The 14930-nt window shown below is 43.4% G+C and overlaps 1 protein-coding gene across 3 annotated transcripts in view; it reads right to left on the bottom strand.

The window, feature by feature from the left end:
• The window catches only part of LOC148540318 (uncharacterized), a 99352-nt gene that overhangs the window by 36375 nt on the left and 48047 nt on the right, over positions 1–14930 (bottom strand). For 2 of the 3 annotated variants that reach the window (XM_088443233.1, XM_088443241.1), the window contains exon 3: positions 9666–10094. In XM_088443233.1, the coding sequence (XP_088299359.1) occupies positions 9666–10094 (429 nt within the window). Of the gene's footprint in view, positions 1–5238; positions 5344–9665; positions 10095–14930 lie in introns of all 3 variants that reach the window. The other variant, XM_088443223.1, reaches the window with a different exon arrangement.

Raw genomic sequence — 14930 nt, 5'->3', positions numbered from 1 at the left:
TTTGTTTTTTTAGACTTTATGTCTTATTGTTCTTTAGATTTAACCCGGATTTTCAGTTCTAATTGTTCACATTATATACTATGGTATTACTGTTTTGGATCCTCTATGCTGTAGTCTGAGCCTGTTCTGTATGTTATTATCATATAGCATCACAGTTTATACAGTTCCAAATTTATTTGATGGTGCATATAGTATTAATCACTATGAGTCTCTGTCCCCCAGAGCTATCCTCCGTGCGCGGTTAGAGCCACCCATCCCTCCGATACTAGTTTGGTGGTTACCATGGAGACAGATTCTGTCCTCTCTACACGACGCCGTTTGATGATGTCATGGGACGTGACATCTGACGCACGGAGGCGCGCAGTCGGACAGGAGTCCTCATTCGTGTGCACACTAGATTTAAGGTAAGCACCTATTTCTCTCTTGTTAATTACACCTTGATAAAAAGGCCGTTGGGGCCTTGAAACGTTGGTTTACTCATGTTGGATTAAAACCACTTATTTGCTTTACTAAGTCCGGAGGAGTGCCGCCTACCTTTTGTTCTATGGAGCAACAGACATGCTATATATATCTATATATACATATATATATATATATATATAATTATTTCTGTATGTCATCTTTTTCTTTTATTTACTATTTTTATTACTCCCTCGAAGTAAAAAAAAAATTCTTGGTGAAATCCCTTCGCACCCCCTCAATCAGGGCCAGCGCTACCACTAGGCAAGCTTCAAGCTTAGGCAGCTACCTAGGGGTGCCAGCCACTGGAGGGCGCTTCTGAGTCCGCCTAACTATGGAGGGTGCAGGGGGTACGGTTGCTATGGGGCCCGTCGGCCCAGTGATCGCGACCCCTGCACCCTCCATTTGCCAGGCGCCCGCTGAGATTGTGTTACCAGCGGGCGCCCGGCTCCTTCTTTCCCCCCCCAGCACCAGCATCAGCCGGAGGACAGAGCTCACTCCTGAGCTCCCGGATTCCGGGTCCTGCAGTGTACTATGGAAGTGGTGTCATGACATCACTCCCATAGTTCCGAGGAGCGGGCGCTGGGGACGGACGGCAGCAGGCACTGGAGCGGGGTTTAAGGTAGTATTTTTTATTTTTTTTGTTTGTAGGGGACACTACAGGAGCATCATATGGGGGCACTATTGGGAGCACTGCAACTGGGGGCACTGCAGGGGCCCTTACTACTGGGGGCACTGCAGGAAGCATTGCTATTGGGAGCACTACAAGGGCATTACTACTGGGGGTACTGCAGGGAGCATTACTACTGGGGGCACTGCAGGGAGCATTACTACTGAGGGCACTACAAGGGCATTACTACTGGGGGCACTACGATGGCATTACTACTGGGGGCACTGCAGGGAGCATTGCTACTGGGGGCACTGCAGGTAGCATTACTACTGGGTGCACTGCAGGGAGCATTACTATTAGGGGCACTACGAGGGAAGTACTAATGGGGGCACTGCAGGGAGCATTACTATTGGGGGCACTACAAGGGCATTACTACTGGTGGCACTGCAGGGAGCATTACTACTGGGGGCACTGCAGGGAACATTACTACTGGGGGCACTACAAGGGCCCTTACTACTGGGGGCACTGCAGGGGCCCTTACTACTGGGGGCACTGCAGGGGGAATCATCCCTTTAATTTGGGTCATGTGAATATTATTAGGGTGCTGTGTATGTGTCTGTGAGCTGGGCAGAGGGATTGGGGTAAAACGGGCGGCATTGTGAACCTTTGCCTAGGGCACCCTGAAACCTTGCACCGGCCCTGCCCTCAATAGTAATGAGTAAACAACTGGGTCAACCCCACAAGGAGCGCAAGCCTAGTTTCTATCAATTGGACGAATGTACCGCTTATAAGCCGAAGATTTCCAATGGCCAAGGCATGGTATGTCCCTGACTGACATGCCCCCCTCTGCAGCGCAAGTGGCAGGTCCTATTCTAAATGAATGGGTCCCATAAAAGGACGCATCCAAACTTAATGCCAGCAAACAATGTTTAAAGACCGCTGTAGAGTGAAATTTGGTAAGGGGGGAGCGGAATTTTCATTCGACAGCCAATGGAACAGTGCAATGGGCACAAACTAGCAAATTTAACTGCTAATGACACCGGGCACACTCCAGGCTGAGACTGTGCTTTGATTGTCATCCACCACCACCGACCAAGCTGATCGGTCTTTGAGAGGTGAATCTTGCATAATAGAGAGTCAGTCTTCAGGACTATGGGCCTGATTCAGCAAGGAACGCTATTCTGCTTATACACATGCAACTGCATTGCTAATATCAGTGGTGCTTTAAATGTCTGATGCTGGGCTGCAGGCTTAAATGCTTTGATCAAATCATGACAAAATCCCCTTTGTTTTATTTGCTGCACACACATAAATTTGCAGTATATTATTGTTAGGCCGATAGCAAAAGATTTACTGTTTTGTATACATATATGGCATTAATATTGCCATGCTGCTGGTACCATGTATGATATGGGTAAAACCGAGCGCGGGCATATTTCTTTTCTGTTTTGTTTCAAAATTTTGCCTTGTGCTATCATGGCAGCTTTCAATTAAGGCTATAAAAAGCCTAGTTGGGTGTGGCTAACAGCCAGCCCCTGTATAGATGTGTCCCTCTGTATCTAGGAGGTGAGTACATTTAACTGCAATGTAATGATGTGATAGGCATATATGCTAGTGTTAGGGACCTGCAGAAAAATGGGGTCCCTTGATGTTGGGCTGCAGGCTTAAATGCTTTGATCAAATCATGACAAAATCCCCTTTGTTTTATTTGCTGCACACACATAAATTTGCAGTATATTATTGTTAGCGCCGGTAGCAAAAGTTTTTCTGCTTTAAATGTCTGCATTCGCATTGTGGACGCAGCATGACATAAGGACGCCAACTTCCCCTTACTCACATCAGTACCCTTGCCCAACATAGCGAAACAAATGGTAACATCGGACCCAGATGCAAAGTTAAGGAAGCCCAGACCTCACTCAGGAATTGCTAACTTTTGCACATTCTATGACTACTCAGGAGGCGTCTGGTAGCTCAGTGCATAATTTATGCACGCCCATGCAACGGTGTTAAAACGCACAAGCATGCCTGCGTTTGCATGGCCACCATCCCCGTCACCACCCGCAAATAGAACATACTGTCAATCACTCTGTCGTTCATCTGTGTAGCCTCTGCATAAGCAGTTCTGACCACAGCCCCTGGCTCAGGCAGTGTGATGCATGCGCAGTGCAAATTAATTGGCCAATTGCATGCATATACGCAACTGCATTTCTTGCTGAATCAGGCCCTATGTTCTCAGCTAGCATGCCTGAATCTAACGAGCCCTTGGATGATGCAACAACTCACAAATTGTAAAGGTCCCTTAAAAAGCCATGGAAAAAGTGACCTGAAACTGGGCTACTTCATAAGGGTCAGCAGCTACTCTTGACACTACAACAACCAGCAAAAGCAACAATGCAAGATCGATAGGCTACCTCCTATCTTCCCTAGGCTTCTTGGAATGGGCCCAGCCTTTCATAGCCTTCAAAACTAAAAAAGATTTAGGCCCTCATTCAGAGCCACTCGCTAGCGGCAGTACGCTCGTTCCGAGCGATGTTCGCACTTCTGCGCATGCGTACGGATCGTTATACGCATGCGCGAACCAGTCAGTGCGGCCGAAATTCATGTGCTCGCAATATAGCGAATGCCTGCTATTTTGAGTGACAGAATGAGGCGTATGTGGGTGGTAACAGGGGAAGGTGCTTGAAAATGGGGAGTGGAGATCCGAACGCAGGCGTGCTTAAAGGTCAAAACGGGCGTTTTAAGGGTGTGCATAATTAATACAGCAGCGTCATTGACCACGTCACTGGGTTATTTTAGAGCCAGAACTGCTCGCAAGAGTGTGGTAGCAAAAACCAACCACAAGAATAGCGAGCAGTTCATACGCTGGTCGATGTACTCGATTAATGTAATAAATAGCGGACATGACGTATGGTGAGAGCGGCCAGGGGGCGTTTTTAACAAATAAACGAGCGTATGTTTTGCACGCTCGTTCAAACTTAGAGGTGTGAACAGACTGCAATGTGCGAACGGATCATTTGAATAGCCACCCCTTGCTTTTGAACGAACGACCGCAAATAGCGAACGGCTCTGAATCAGGCCCTTAGTCAGGTTTGCCTTGCCATACAATCTGGAAAAATATGCAATGTCCACTAGAACTGTCACCGTAGACACTCTCGACCTACCCTCCTTATAACAGCCCCAGACAAACGCACTAAGGCATTGCTCCTCAGTCTTACCTGAGGCAACCTCCGCCCCAAGGAATGCTCCCAATCCCTCCAAGCCGCTAGGTACGAGCATCTAGTTGACAGCGCCAAAGCCATAGTTGCCAATCCTTCTATACCGGCTTGACAATCTGCCATACAGAAGAAGGACATGTTAGGCCTTGAGAACTAGCTTGTAGTGCCAAATATCTAAATCTTGTCAACTTAAAAAATGACAATGCATCTGCTATGAAAAATTTCCGTCCCCGGGACATGGCAAGCCCTAAAACCAATATAACGCTTCCAAGCAATGAAGGACTAGATGCCACACCAGATGCAATGCAGGCATTGACTTGTGATTATTAATGGCTTGCACCACCCCCAAAATTTTCACACCAGAATTTTCAGGTCCAAATCTCGACAGTGAGTGATATTGGAAACAGCTCCAAAAGTAGCATAATCACCACATGGAGGCTTGACATACTCGAGTGTCAAGCGTCCAGCCAAGGCTCAGCACACCATTCGCCATCAAAATATGTGCTAAAACCAAATGCCCATAATGCATCAACTGCAAAGAAGTGCTAGCCACAGACGGAGAACGCCATATCCTAACACCATTAAAATCACTTAAGAACGACAACCACAAAGTCAGGTTGTCATTAATCAAAAATATTCCCGCCGTAGCTCTCCTGAGCTTTCTGCAAAAACGTGCTGTATGGGCAACACTCGGCATAAAAAAAGTACAAGGACTGCACCTCCTGCAAAGAGATCTTGCCTGCATCTTAGCATTGACCAAGCTGATCCCTCAAATGCTGAAACTTTTCGGCTGGCAAACGACGACAACTGGCTAAGGTATCCATCTCAATGCCTAAGTAGGGTAAGCACGTTGCTGGGCCTTTGATTTTTTCATGCACAATGGGCACCCCCATCTAGAGGTACTAGAGGTAGAGCTATCACTGCCAGGGGCAATATCATCAGACAAATACTCACCAGCTACGACCCCGGAGGTCAGAGTCACGTCGCCTTTTTCAGCGGCCGCTGTCTGTGAAGAAGCAGGTGCATCCTCCAGTTGACTCCCCGCATCTCCAGCATGTGCTGTAGAGTGGAAGAAGTGTCAGAATCCACAAGGCTAACCAAGGGGGCAGCAATGGTCACAGTGGTTGTTACCACAACAGGAGGCTGGCCCGTTGCGGCTTCAACCTCTTCAGGGGGTTGACTACCAGTGGCCACAGGGAGAGGTCCCCACCTGGGAGGGGCCCGATAGGGGAAAAAAACCTGAACCGGTTGTTGTATACCCCTGCGCTATTGACTGCCCCGCCTGGGAAAAAGCAGGCCAGTAAGGCAAAATAGATTGCTGAAGTGGGGCCATAAAAGGGAATTGGGCAGGAGACTGTGACTAAAATGAAGGAGCCATTGTTGTGTGCAATGTACCCGACCAGGGTGGCTGCCAAAACCTGTAGCAACAGGGCCACTTGAAAAAAGTAACGGGGCTGTGTGTGGGGGAGGGGTGGCTAGCAGGTTTGGGGAGGATTAGAAGTGGCATGCGCATGGGGTGGGGCCTGAGCTATGCCATGCCCAGCAAGGGAATGAAAAAGAGGGGCCCGATGAGGTGGGGGGGTGTCTGGGGAAAGACATGGTGATACGAAGAAAAGAGGTAATAAAAGAAATAGGAATGAAGGGCTAAGAGAAGGTGTGTAAAATAAATGGAAAGATGAAATAGAGAAAATAGGAAAAGACAAAATGGCCAACAGGGAAGAGCTGTGTTACTTAGCTTGAATCTCTCTGTAACAAAATAGGATGTGACACCTGCTTCCTCCCTTTAAATATAATAGCTAAGTCCCTCCCTTAGCAAGGCCTGTGATAGGCTGTTGAAAACCAGCTCTGACCTGTCAATTACCACAGACAGAGTAAAATAAAACCTCTACACTATTCTCTAGCAGTAGGGTATAGTCACCTTCAGTAGATGTACCTGGAAGTGACGTGGACTGAAGGCGGAAGTGCAGTTCCATGCCCCTAAAGGACACAAAAATAAGAAATTTGTCCCCTCGCTTTGCTCCCCATGCTTTGGGCACGATGGCTCGCTTTGTACTCCACAGGTTTATATTCCCACTCTATGTCCACTTGGATAGTAACAAATGACATTGGACAGTAACTGATGACGTCAGGATACATCTACTGAAAGGGATCTATACACTAACATTCTCTAACCCCCATAAAGGCATTCATCAGCTACCTTTCCAACATTTAAAAATAACATCCATGTATACAAAGCTTACTCTGTGTAACAGAATATACAGTCATCATTCTCCTACAGTAAAGTGTAATAAAATAGGTTTTAGATAAACAATATTTGTAGTGTGAATAGTTACAAATTAACCAAATAAAGAGCCCAAAAGTAATACAATAATATAATTCATAAACTGTATTCTTTTTATTACACTAAGAAAGGATTGCATAGATAAAAAATAAGAACTCTAATTTGGGGCACAATTAAATACAAATGAAATAAATATAAGATATGGTGATAATATTTAAAACTTCACTTTTAAATGTCACCTTTAAAATATTAGGTAATCATAAAAAATGGTCACAAAAATAATACATTGTGATGCTGTAGGCAAAAAGACAATTGATTAAATGTTCTCTTCTAGAATTATTTATAAATATCTAGAAAAAATATGTTTAGTTATTATTAGTTAATTAATGTAGAGATATCTAACTTATGGCACTAGGGTGCAATTGTAAACGTAAGTGTTGAAGTATAGGACTCTGTCATATCTACAGCTAAATTCCTGTTTTCTATATTGGAAAAATAATTTTTCAACTGAGTTGAAATCAACACTCAACACTTGCAGCGGGGGATACTTAACACTGGACCAATTCATCATTGCTTCGGTGCGGGGACAGCTGCTCCAAAAAGCAGCTGTTCCTGTGATCAGTAGCACAGCTACAGAATAATCTGTGTTACTTACCTGTCCCCGCGGCCGGATTCTGGACATGTGTGACCTGAGGTCACGCATGCGCAAAGCCGCCGGGGAGTCAGTGAGGAGGTGGCAGAGGGATCCACTTGGATCCCTCTTCGCATCCCTGGGGCTACGAGAATAAGCTGCATCTGAACATGGGGGTTGTTCTCGCAGGCAAACTCCTCGGCAACCAATGTGCATGCATGCTCGACAGATGGTGCATGTGCCTCCAGGGGGCGATGGAGAGAGAGCCGGAGGCAAATTTATAGCCCATAGGCTACTATAGAATAACGCCATCTGGAGATGGCGATACTTATCGGGGGCCAAGCTCCGGCCTCACAACAGTCCTTATAGAAACCTATGGGGGCTGCATTCGCAGATGAAAATGGGGGGCTGCTGCAGATATTTATGGGTACCCCCAGAGTACAGCTGTTTTCAAGGAATATCCTGCAAATATTTCATGATAAATAGGCGCCTATAAGAGTGTGTTATCTAATGCTGGGTACACACTAGGTGATATATCGTACGTCACATATTACATCCATCTGGCAGTGTGTACACATAATATATTTGTGAAAGACGTCTTATTATTATTATTATCCTTTCTTTTTATTGACCCACAATGGTTCTGCAGTGCCTTACAAATGAGCAAAACAAGGAAACGGTGACTTACAGTACAATGCAGGACAAGGACATGATTTATAAACATTGCTGCATCCATGATTATAACACTGAAATAAGCAGCAGGACAGCAGCAAACAAAGGTTAGGTGCTGTTGTAGGGAGTATAAGATATTGTAAGTAAGGGAAAGTAAGGGAAAAGAGAAGCACATGATTGAAGAAGACCCTGCTTGTTAGACCCTTCGATCGGTAAACAGTGAGGAAGGAGCAAGGAGCAGTGGGTTAGGATTAGAGCTGGATGGCTTTTGTTGAAGAAGTGAGTTTTGAGAGCCCTCTTGAAGTTTAGTAGAGATATATTGCATCGGCTGTGCTGCATGGCAGATGTGATATATCTGAAAGATAAACCTTTAACATCTGCTTGTATGTGCACATGACTGACCAACCTACTCATATTCTGGCCAAAGGAACCAGCGTTAATGACATCACAGCTGGTTCTCCTTGCCAGACATATCAGATGGTAGATTGGCAAGTGTGTATGCACAATATCATTTGTTGATAACCTTGCCAAACCATTAGATCGGTCAGCGAGTAAGTTTGAATTACTTGGGCCTCTTCAGCTCTGGACAAATAATTCTGGTCAGCATGTGGCACCCTACAAATAAATCTGTCCTAAGGGAGTAAGTAGAATTTTTGAGGGAATCACAATAAAAATTTAGTTTGTATTTGATCCCCATTTCAAGTTATCTGATGCCGCAAATAGGTCGAACAAAATCTAAGAGAAAAAACAAGAATATAAAATCATCATTATCAACTTGGTGAGGAGACAGGAAGGGTTGGGTATGAAATCCCGACTGTCGGGATGCCGCTGGTCAGAATACCAACAGCAGCATCCAGAATCCAGACACCCATAGCAACTAATGGTAAGCGCTTTCCTAACCCCTATCCTAACCCTAACCCTCCCTTCCCAGTGCCTAACCCTAACCCCCCCCTAGTGCCTAAGCCTAACCTCCCCCTCCCCGCATGCTAAACCTAAAACTCCCTTCTCGGTGCTTAAACGTAACCTCCCCCCTAATGCCTAAACCTAACCTCCCTCTCCTAACCTAATCCTAACCCTCTCTCCCCGGTGCCTAACCCTCCCCCTAGTGCCTAACCCCACACCCTAACCTCCCCCTAACACCCGGATACTTACCTTCGGGAAGCTGACAGTCGGGATACTGGTGCTGGGATCCCGACCTGTTGGGATTTTGGCGCCAGTATTTAGACCGTCGACATCCTGCATGCCGGGATGCCGACTACATGGGGTTTCAAAGTAATCATGTGAATCAACAAAAGTGTGTTCAACAAGTAGCTCAATAGCCTGCAAAAAATGTGCTGACTAGCCCTGGCACTTAGTAGGGTTTAAAACAAAAAAAAAACCTTGGATCACTTTTCGATAGCTACAAATTGTTCTCTTGCAGCCTTGAGTGTCCTAGGAAATTCAGCACTATGCTAACTAAACTGGCTTACATTAGACAAAGGGACTCCATCCTGAGATTCTCAGAGTTATTGTGTGACCAGCCCTGACTGGCATACCCTGGAGCTGGGTGAGGTTTTTGGAAGGGGGAATCATGCAGTAACCAGTCCAGGTTAAAAGCACTTTTGGGAGCATGAGGTAAGTTGTTTGTTTTAATTTTTTTATTTTTCTACTAATAGAAGAATAGAAGATACTTGCTGATAGTCATCATTATCAGCAAATATACTGTATACTGTATCTTCAATGTAGCTCAAATAACCACACTATTTACTAACATATTAACAGATGTATATAGAGAGATGAATTCTTAAATGTATATACCTGTAAGAAGCTCTGTATCCAGATTTCCAGTTACTTTAAGTGATTGGTTATTTGCGACTTTCCATTTATATCCAGCCTCCCATGAATATATGACACATAAGTAGTGTCCATTGTCAGAGGCTGCAATGCTTGTAATAGTCAGATTATGATATTGATGCACGTCCCGTAATTCTGATGAATTTGAAGCATGTAACCTTTTCTGTATTCCCGTAATAGGACAGCAGAGCTTATTGAATGTAGTATTAAATGTATATGAGGTTCTCTCTACTTCAGCTGAGAGTAAACACTGAGATGTACCATCAGGATACACAGCTATCCATAATAAAACAAATGAGGCATGTGCATCAAACTGACAGGAGAAACTGACATTTTCACCAATTCCTTGTCCAATATTTCTGTCATTTTCTTTTGCCTTATTTTTTTCTTTATCTGCAAGCAATAAAGGAAAGTTGTCAAAAAGGAGTATATAAAATAAAGATAGAGCTGTGAATGCTGACATGTAACATTAGATACAAATGACACTCATCACAGTAACACACAAATGTCTGTTTTACTCTGGGCCTTTTTTATGAACTGGAAAAATGTGCCCCAATAGCATCTCTCTTTTTGTAGAAAAAAATCACCCAATTATTTGCCTACATAGGTGCTCCCCACATTCCACGCTGGGAACTAACTCAGAGTAGCTCTCTGTTCCATCCAGCGTGAAATGTGAATGGTAAAAACAATACATACTCTGATGTCTTATCTACTAATACATTAGGAGCACCACTTCTTTCATTCCAGTTTGTCCTTAGACCATTATGGCAAAAGTGAATCATGGGGGTCTGAATTTATCATCATAGTAGAGTTTATTGTGTTTATTATAGTAGTAGAAATGCACCTTAAAAGGGTTTTCTCACATTCACTTTCCCATATACTGTGTATCTAGGAAGCGGAAAAGGCAAATCAGATCCATTTGTAGGGAAGGCATTGCGGCCCCAAATAACCAGGAAATGCCTCAGTCTCCACTCCTTGAATTTCATGTAAATATGTCATTAGTAAAATTATATATTGTGTTTGCATGTGGCTGCAATAGAAACACTTGTGAATTTGGTAAGCAGTCAGCAAGGGTAGCTCTGATCCCCCCCATCAGAAGATGCACCATTTGCATATGTCACCATCATGCTGCCCAGATTCATATGCTATCTGTTTGAAGAGAAGATTTAAATAAAAAAATAGGTGATGTCACAAAATGTAACAGCAATGGTAGTGCACAATTTTGTCCTTTATTAAGTGGCATATGTTCAAACTCATTTAACCTCTTGCCTGGCATGGTTGCATGAGATGTGACCAGGCCAGGAGACTTTCCATGGCATGGTCATATCTAATGCAACTGTTTCAGAGAAGCTTCTGGCAGCTGCCAGCTCAGCTCTCCCTTCAGTTGCTGTAACAACCTCTTTCCAGCCGGCTGGGCTACCCGCAGCTGCAGGAAGACAATCTTCCTGCAGGCTGAGCTCTAAAATATCAGTGCAACCACCCAGACAAATCAATATTTTATTATATTCAAAAAGTCCACAAAAACAAAAGTCACCCTCCAGGAAGACCCATAATATCTGGAGTTGATTCACTTACTGCAAACTTATCTCACTATGTGGATCTTCAATTGCAGCCTTACTGTATGTTAAGGAAAAGAAATCTCACTTCTAAGACTCTACTAGTCTTCTTAGAGCGTTAAAAGGTTATATTTGGGTTCCTGGCGATCATTGGCTTATGATTGATGTACATGCCCTTTATTCGTCTTTTTCTCATATCAAGGGTCTAGAGTTGATTCGTATATTAGGAGCAGACCCGAATAAATCACAGGCAGAGATCAGATAACGTTTATTATTAAAAGTATTAAATTCATCTTACAACATAATTTCTTTGAATTTGAAGATAACTCTTTCCTCCAAAAGTAGGGTACGGCGATGAGGACTACATAGCCCCATTGTACGGTTATTGGTGCTTTATCCATCTGCCACCAGTGTGCTCATACCCTCAAGAGTGTTGGTGGGAAGTAGCATCCTTCCTCCAAAGTTGTTGGTTATTTTACACTGTTGTTATATGATGTAAGAAATTTTATATTTGTACAATTTTATCAAGAATAAACATTCTGATGTTTATTAATAAGAGGCCAATCGACTGTTTCTTTTTGGTAATTTTTTTGGTGAGAGAGTATAATTTCAGGACACTACTTTGCTATGTCTGAGGGAGCTGCATCCTAAACAAATAAGACCTGTTTTCCTATATAGAAAAAAAATAATTGCAAAAAAAATTTTTATTTTCCAGTGAAAACCATTTCAAGTTTTATTATAATTTTATTAAAATTAAATTTTTTCAAGAGTGTCTTTTTTGTAGCGGCAGCATATATTATTACTGTACTTAGTGGGTGTGTAGACGTGCCCCTGTCAGCTGCACCCCAAAAATAAAAAGTGAAAAAAAGGCTGATTGGCTAAGTACGGGGTGTCTTATGGCTATATTATATATGGCTATAGAGCAGGAGCCCACGTGGGTCCAGTCCTTCGGTGTGCTGTACTGTATACAGAATACCAAATAGAGTCTATTTGTTTTAAGAAGCCTTCTACCTGGAAAAAGAGACCAACCATCTACAGGGAGAAGTATGTAGTGTGAGTGTGTGTGAGTGTTTAATAAAGTTTATATCATTTGGTGTGTGTGTGTACTGTCTTTTTAAAATATTTTCTTCACAGTGGGGGGTGAAGATGCCAGCAGTCACTTACTCTGTGGGCCAGCTGGCATATGTTGTTATCCATGTGCCCGCATGCCAATGCAGGCTTGCTGGGACCTGTAGTCCCAATGTAAAAACAATATTACTTCTAACTTTAGCACATTACCTCTGCATCCAACACCTCCAGGGGTGCAGGGAAGACTTGATCCTCAGGAGAGGGACCCCTGAGGATTGCCAGTCCTGGGCTGATCAGTTTGGGGTTGGTTTACATTATGGCAGGGGGTCCCCACACTGTGAAAATCGACTACAAGTAGAAAAAAGCTAAACTCAACCTTTAGTAAATATACATAAATATTTTATTATATTTCAATTAAAATTGTGATTTTTGTAGAGGCAGGATATATAACTGTACTTAGTATGCTTTTCATAGAAGCAGAATATATAACTGTACTTGGTGTGCTTTTCATAGAGGCAGAATATATTACTGTACTTAGTGGGTGCAGTGTCAGCTGCATCCCAAAAATAAGTGGAAAAGAGGCATTTGTAATTCTGGTTTAAATAAAATCTCCAGTCTTTTAATAAAACTGCATGGTAAAGATAACAGTCCCTCCTATTCCTATTTCATTGTACGTTCACTTAGTGTGCTGGCAGTTAAGTTCAACTACAGTAGCTTTACTCCTGTCCTGTAAAAAATAAAACAATCATGGATCAGTTGATAGAAGAGCAGGAGCAGCCCATAGTGCTGGCAGTCATTGTACTTCTTTAACATCTACTAAAGGAGGTCAAGGGGAAGGAAAATTTAAGAAAGGACACCTAAAATGTAAACAGTATTTTACAATCTTAAAGAAAACATCATCTTTAATGATGAAGGGAAAAGTTACTGCCAAAAAATGTAAAATTGGCAATATGCCATACACCATAGGGTGTGGATTGATAGGTCTACATTAAGAAGTAATGCTGGGTATACAATGGCCGTCATCTCGGCCATTCAATTGAATGGTCGATACATCATGTCTGCATCGGCCAGTGTGTACCAGCGATATATCTGTGAACGACATCGTTCACAGACATATCATGTCGGCTGTGCTACACAGCCAATTCTCAATATATCTGCAAATATTTTGGTGCATCGTGCTGTGTGTATGGGTGTTCAGCCAACCACCAGACACTTGTTGAACAGGCTGGTGGTCACTGACAGCTCAAAAGGGCGGGCGCATTTAAATCCCCACCCAGTTGTGACATCAGTCAAGATGAAACGGGCAGTCTGTATGCAGAACATATGTTCTACACAGTCTGCAGATATATCTGCAGATCAGTCGATCTGCATATATATTGGTCAGGTGTGTACGCACCTTTAGACAGTCAATAGGTAGTCACCAGAAGGTGGACAGTGAAGAGGTTGACAGGGTTAAAAAGTTGACAGGTAACACTGTACAACAAATTAATACTTTTAATTTGTTTCCTTTCTAAAAATAGTCATACATAACTAATTTGAGGTCAAGAAAAACTAAAATGATTTCAGAATGTTTTAACTAGCTCTATTTTTTAAGCTACACTACTTGCACTATACTGTATGTACATTAGTAATATAGTCATAGTGAAAAGCTATTTTAAAATAATCTGATATTTTCTTGATAAAAAATAAATAACAGTTGTTTTAATACAATCAATCACAAATTAGAACACAAAACGAAACAAACATACAGCATACGAAACAAACATACAGCATACGAAAGTACTATCTAATATAGTAGCCTATTCATGGGGGTGCTTTCTCTTTGCTTGTCGCTTGAACTCCTCTTCTGGGGCATCTCTTGTCACTGTCCAACCTACCCTGATGTCTTTGTTCCATTGCTGAAATGTTTTGGTGGAATCGCTCACTATGCTTGTCACTCAGGGCCTGATTCAGACCCGGACGCTATTTGTGGACGGTCATTCAAAAAAAGGGGCCGGCTATTTAAACCGCTCTTTGCGGTTTGTTGACGCCTCTATTTCTGAGCGAGCGAATGAAAAATGCGCTCGCTATTTTGTAAAGACGCCCCTTTGCCGTTCGCATCACACGTCATCTCCGGTATTTATTAGATTAATCGGGAACATCGAAATGCATCTGAACTGCTCGCAGTGCTTGTGGTAGCTTTTTCCTACCGCTATCACTGCGAGCAGTTCAGGCTAAAAGACAACCAAGTGACGTGGTCGATGACGCTCCTTTACTGATTATGCACACCCATTAAACGCCCTTTTTACCGTTAGGCACGCCTGCGTTCGGATCTCCACTGCCCCGTTTTCAAGCACCTTCCCCTGTTACCACCCACAACCGGTACATTCTGTCAATCAAATTAGCAGCCCCTCACTGTTTTGCGAGCGCACGATTTCCGACCGCAATGACTGGTTTGCGCATGCGCATTACGACCCATACGCATGCGCAGTTGTGCGAACATCGCTCAGAGCGAATGAGCGGCCGCTTACGAGCGGCTCTGAATCAGGCCCTCAGTGCACCACAGTTATCTTGTGTGGGTAATCCCGTGAATCGCATATATTTGAATAGGGGAGGGGACAAATAA

Source organism: Taudactylus pleione, unplaced genomic scaffold (assembly GCF_031769625.1).
Source record: "Taudactylus pleione unplaced genomic scaffold, aTauple2 ptg000019l, whole genome shotgun sequence".
NCBI classification, from domain to species: domain Eukaryota; kingdom Metazoa; phylum Chordata; class Amphibia; order Anura; family Myobatrachidae; genus Taudactylus; species Taudactylus pleione.
This window is presented reverse-complemented; position numbering and strand designations above follow the sequence as displayed.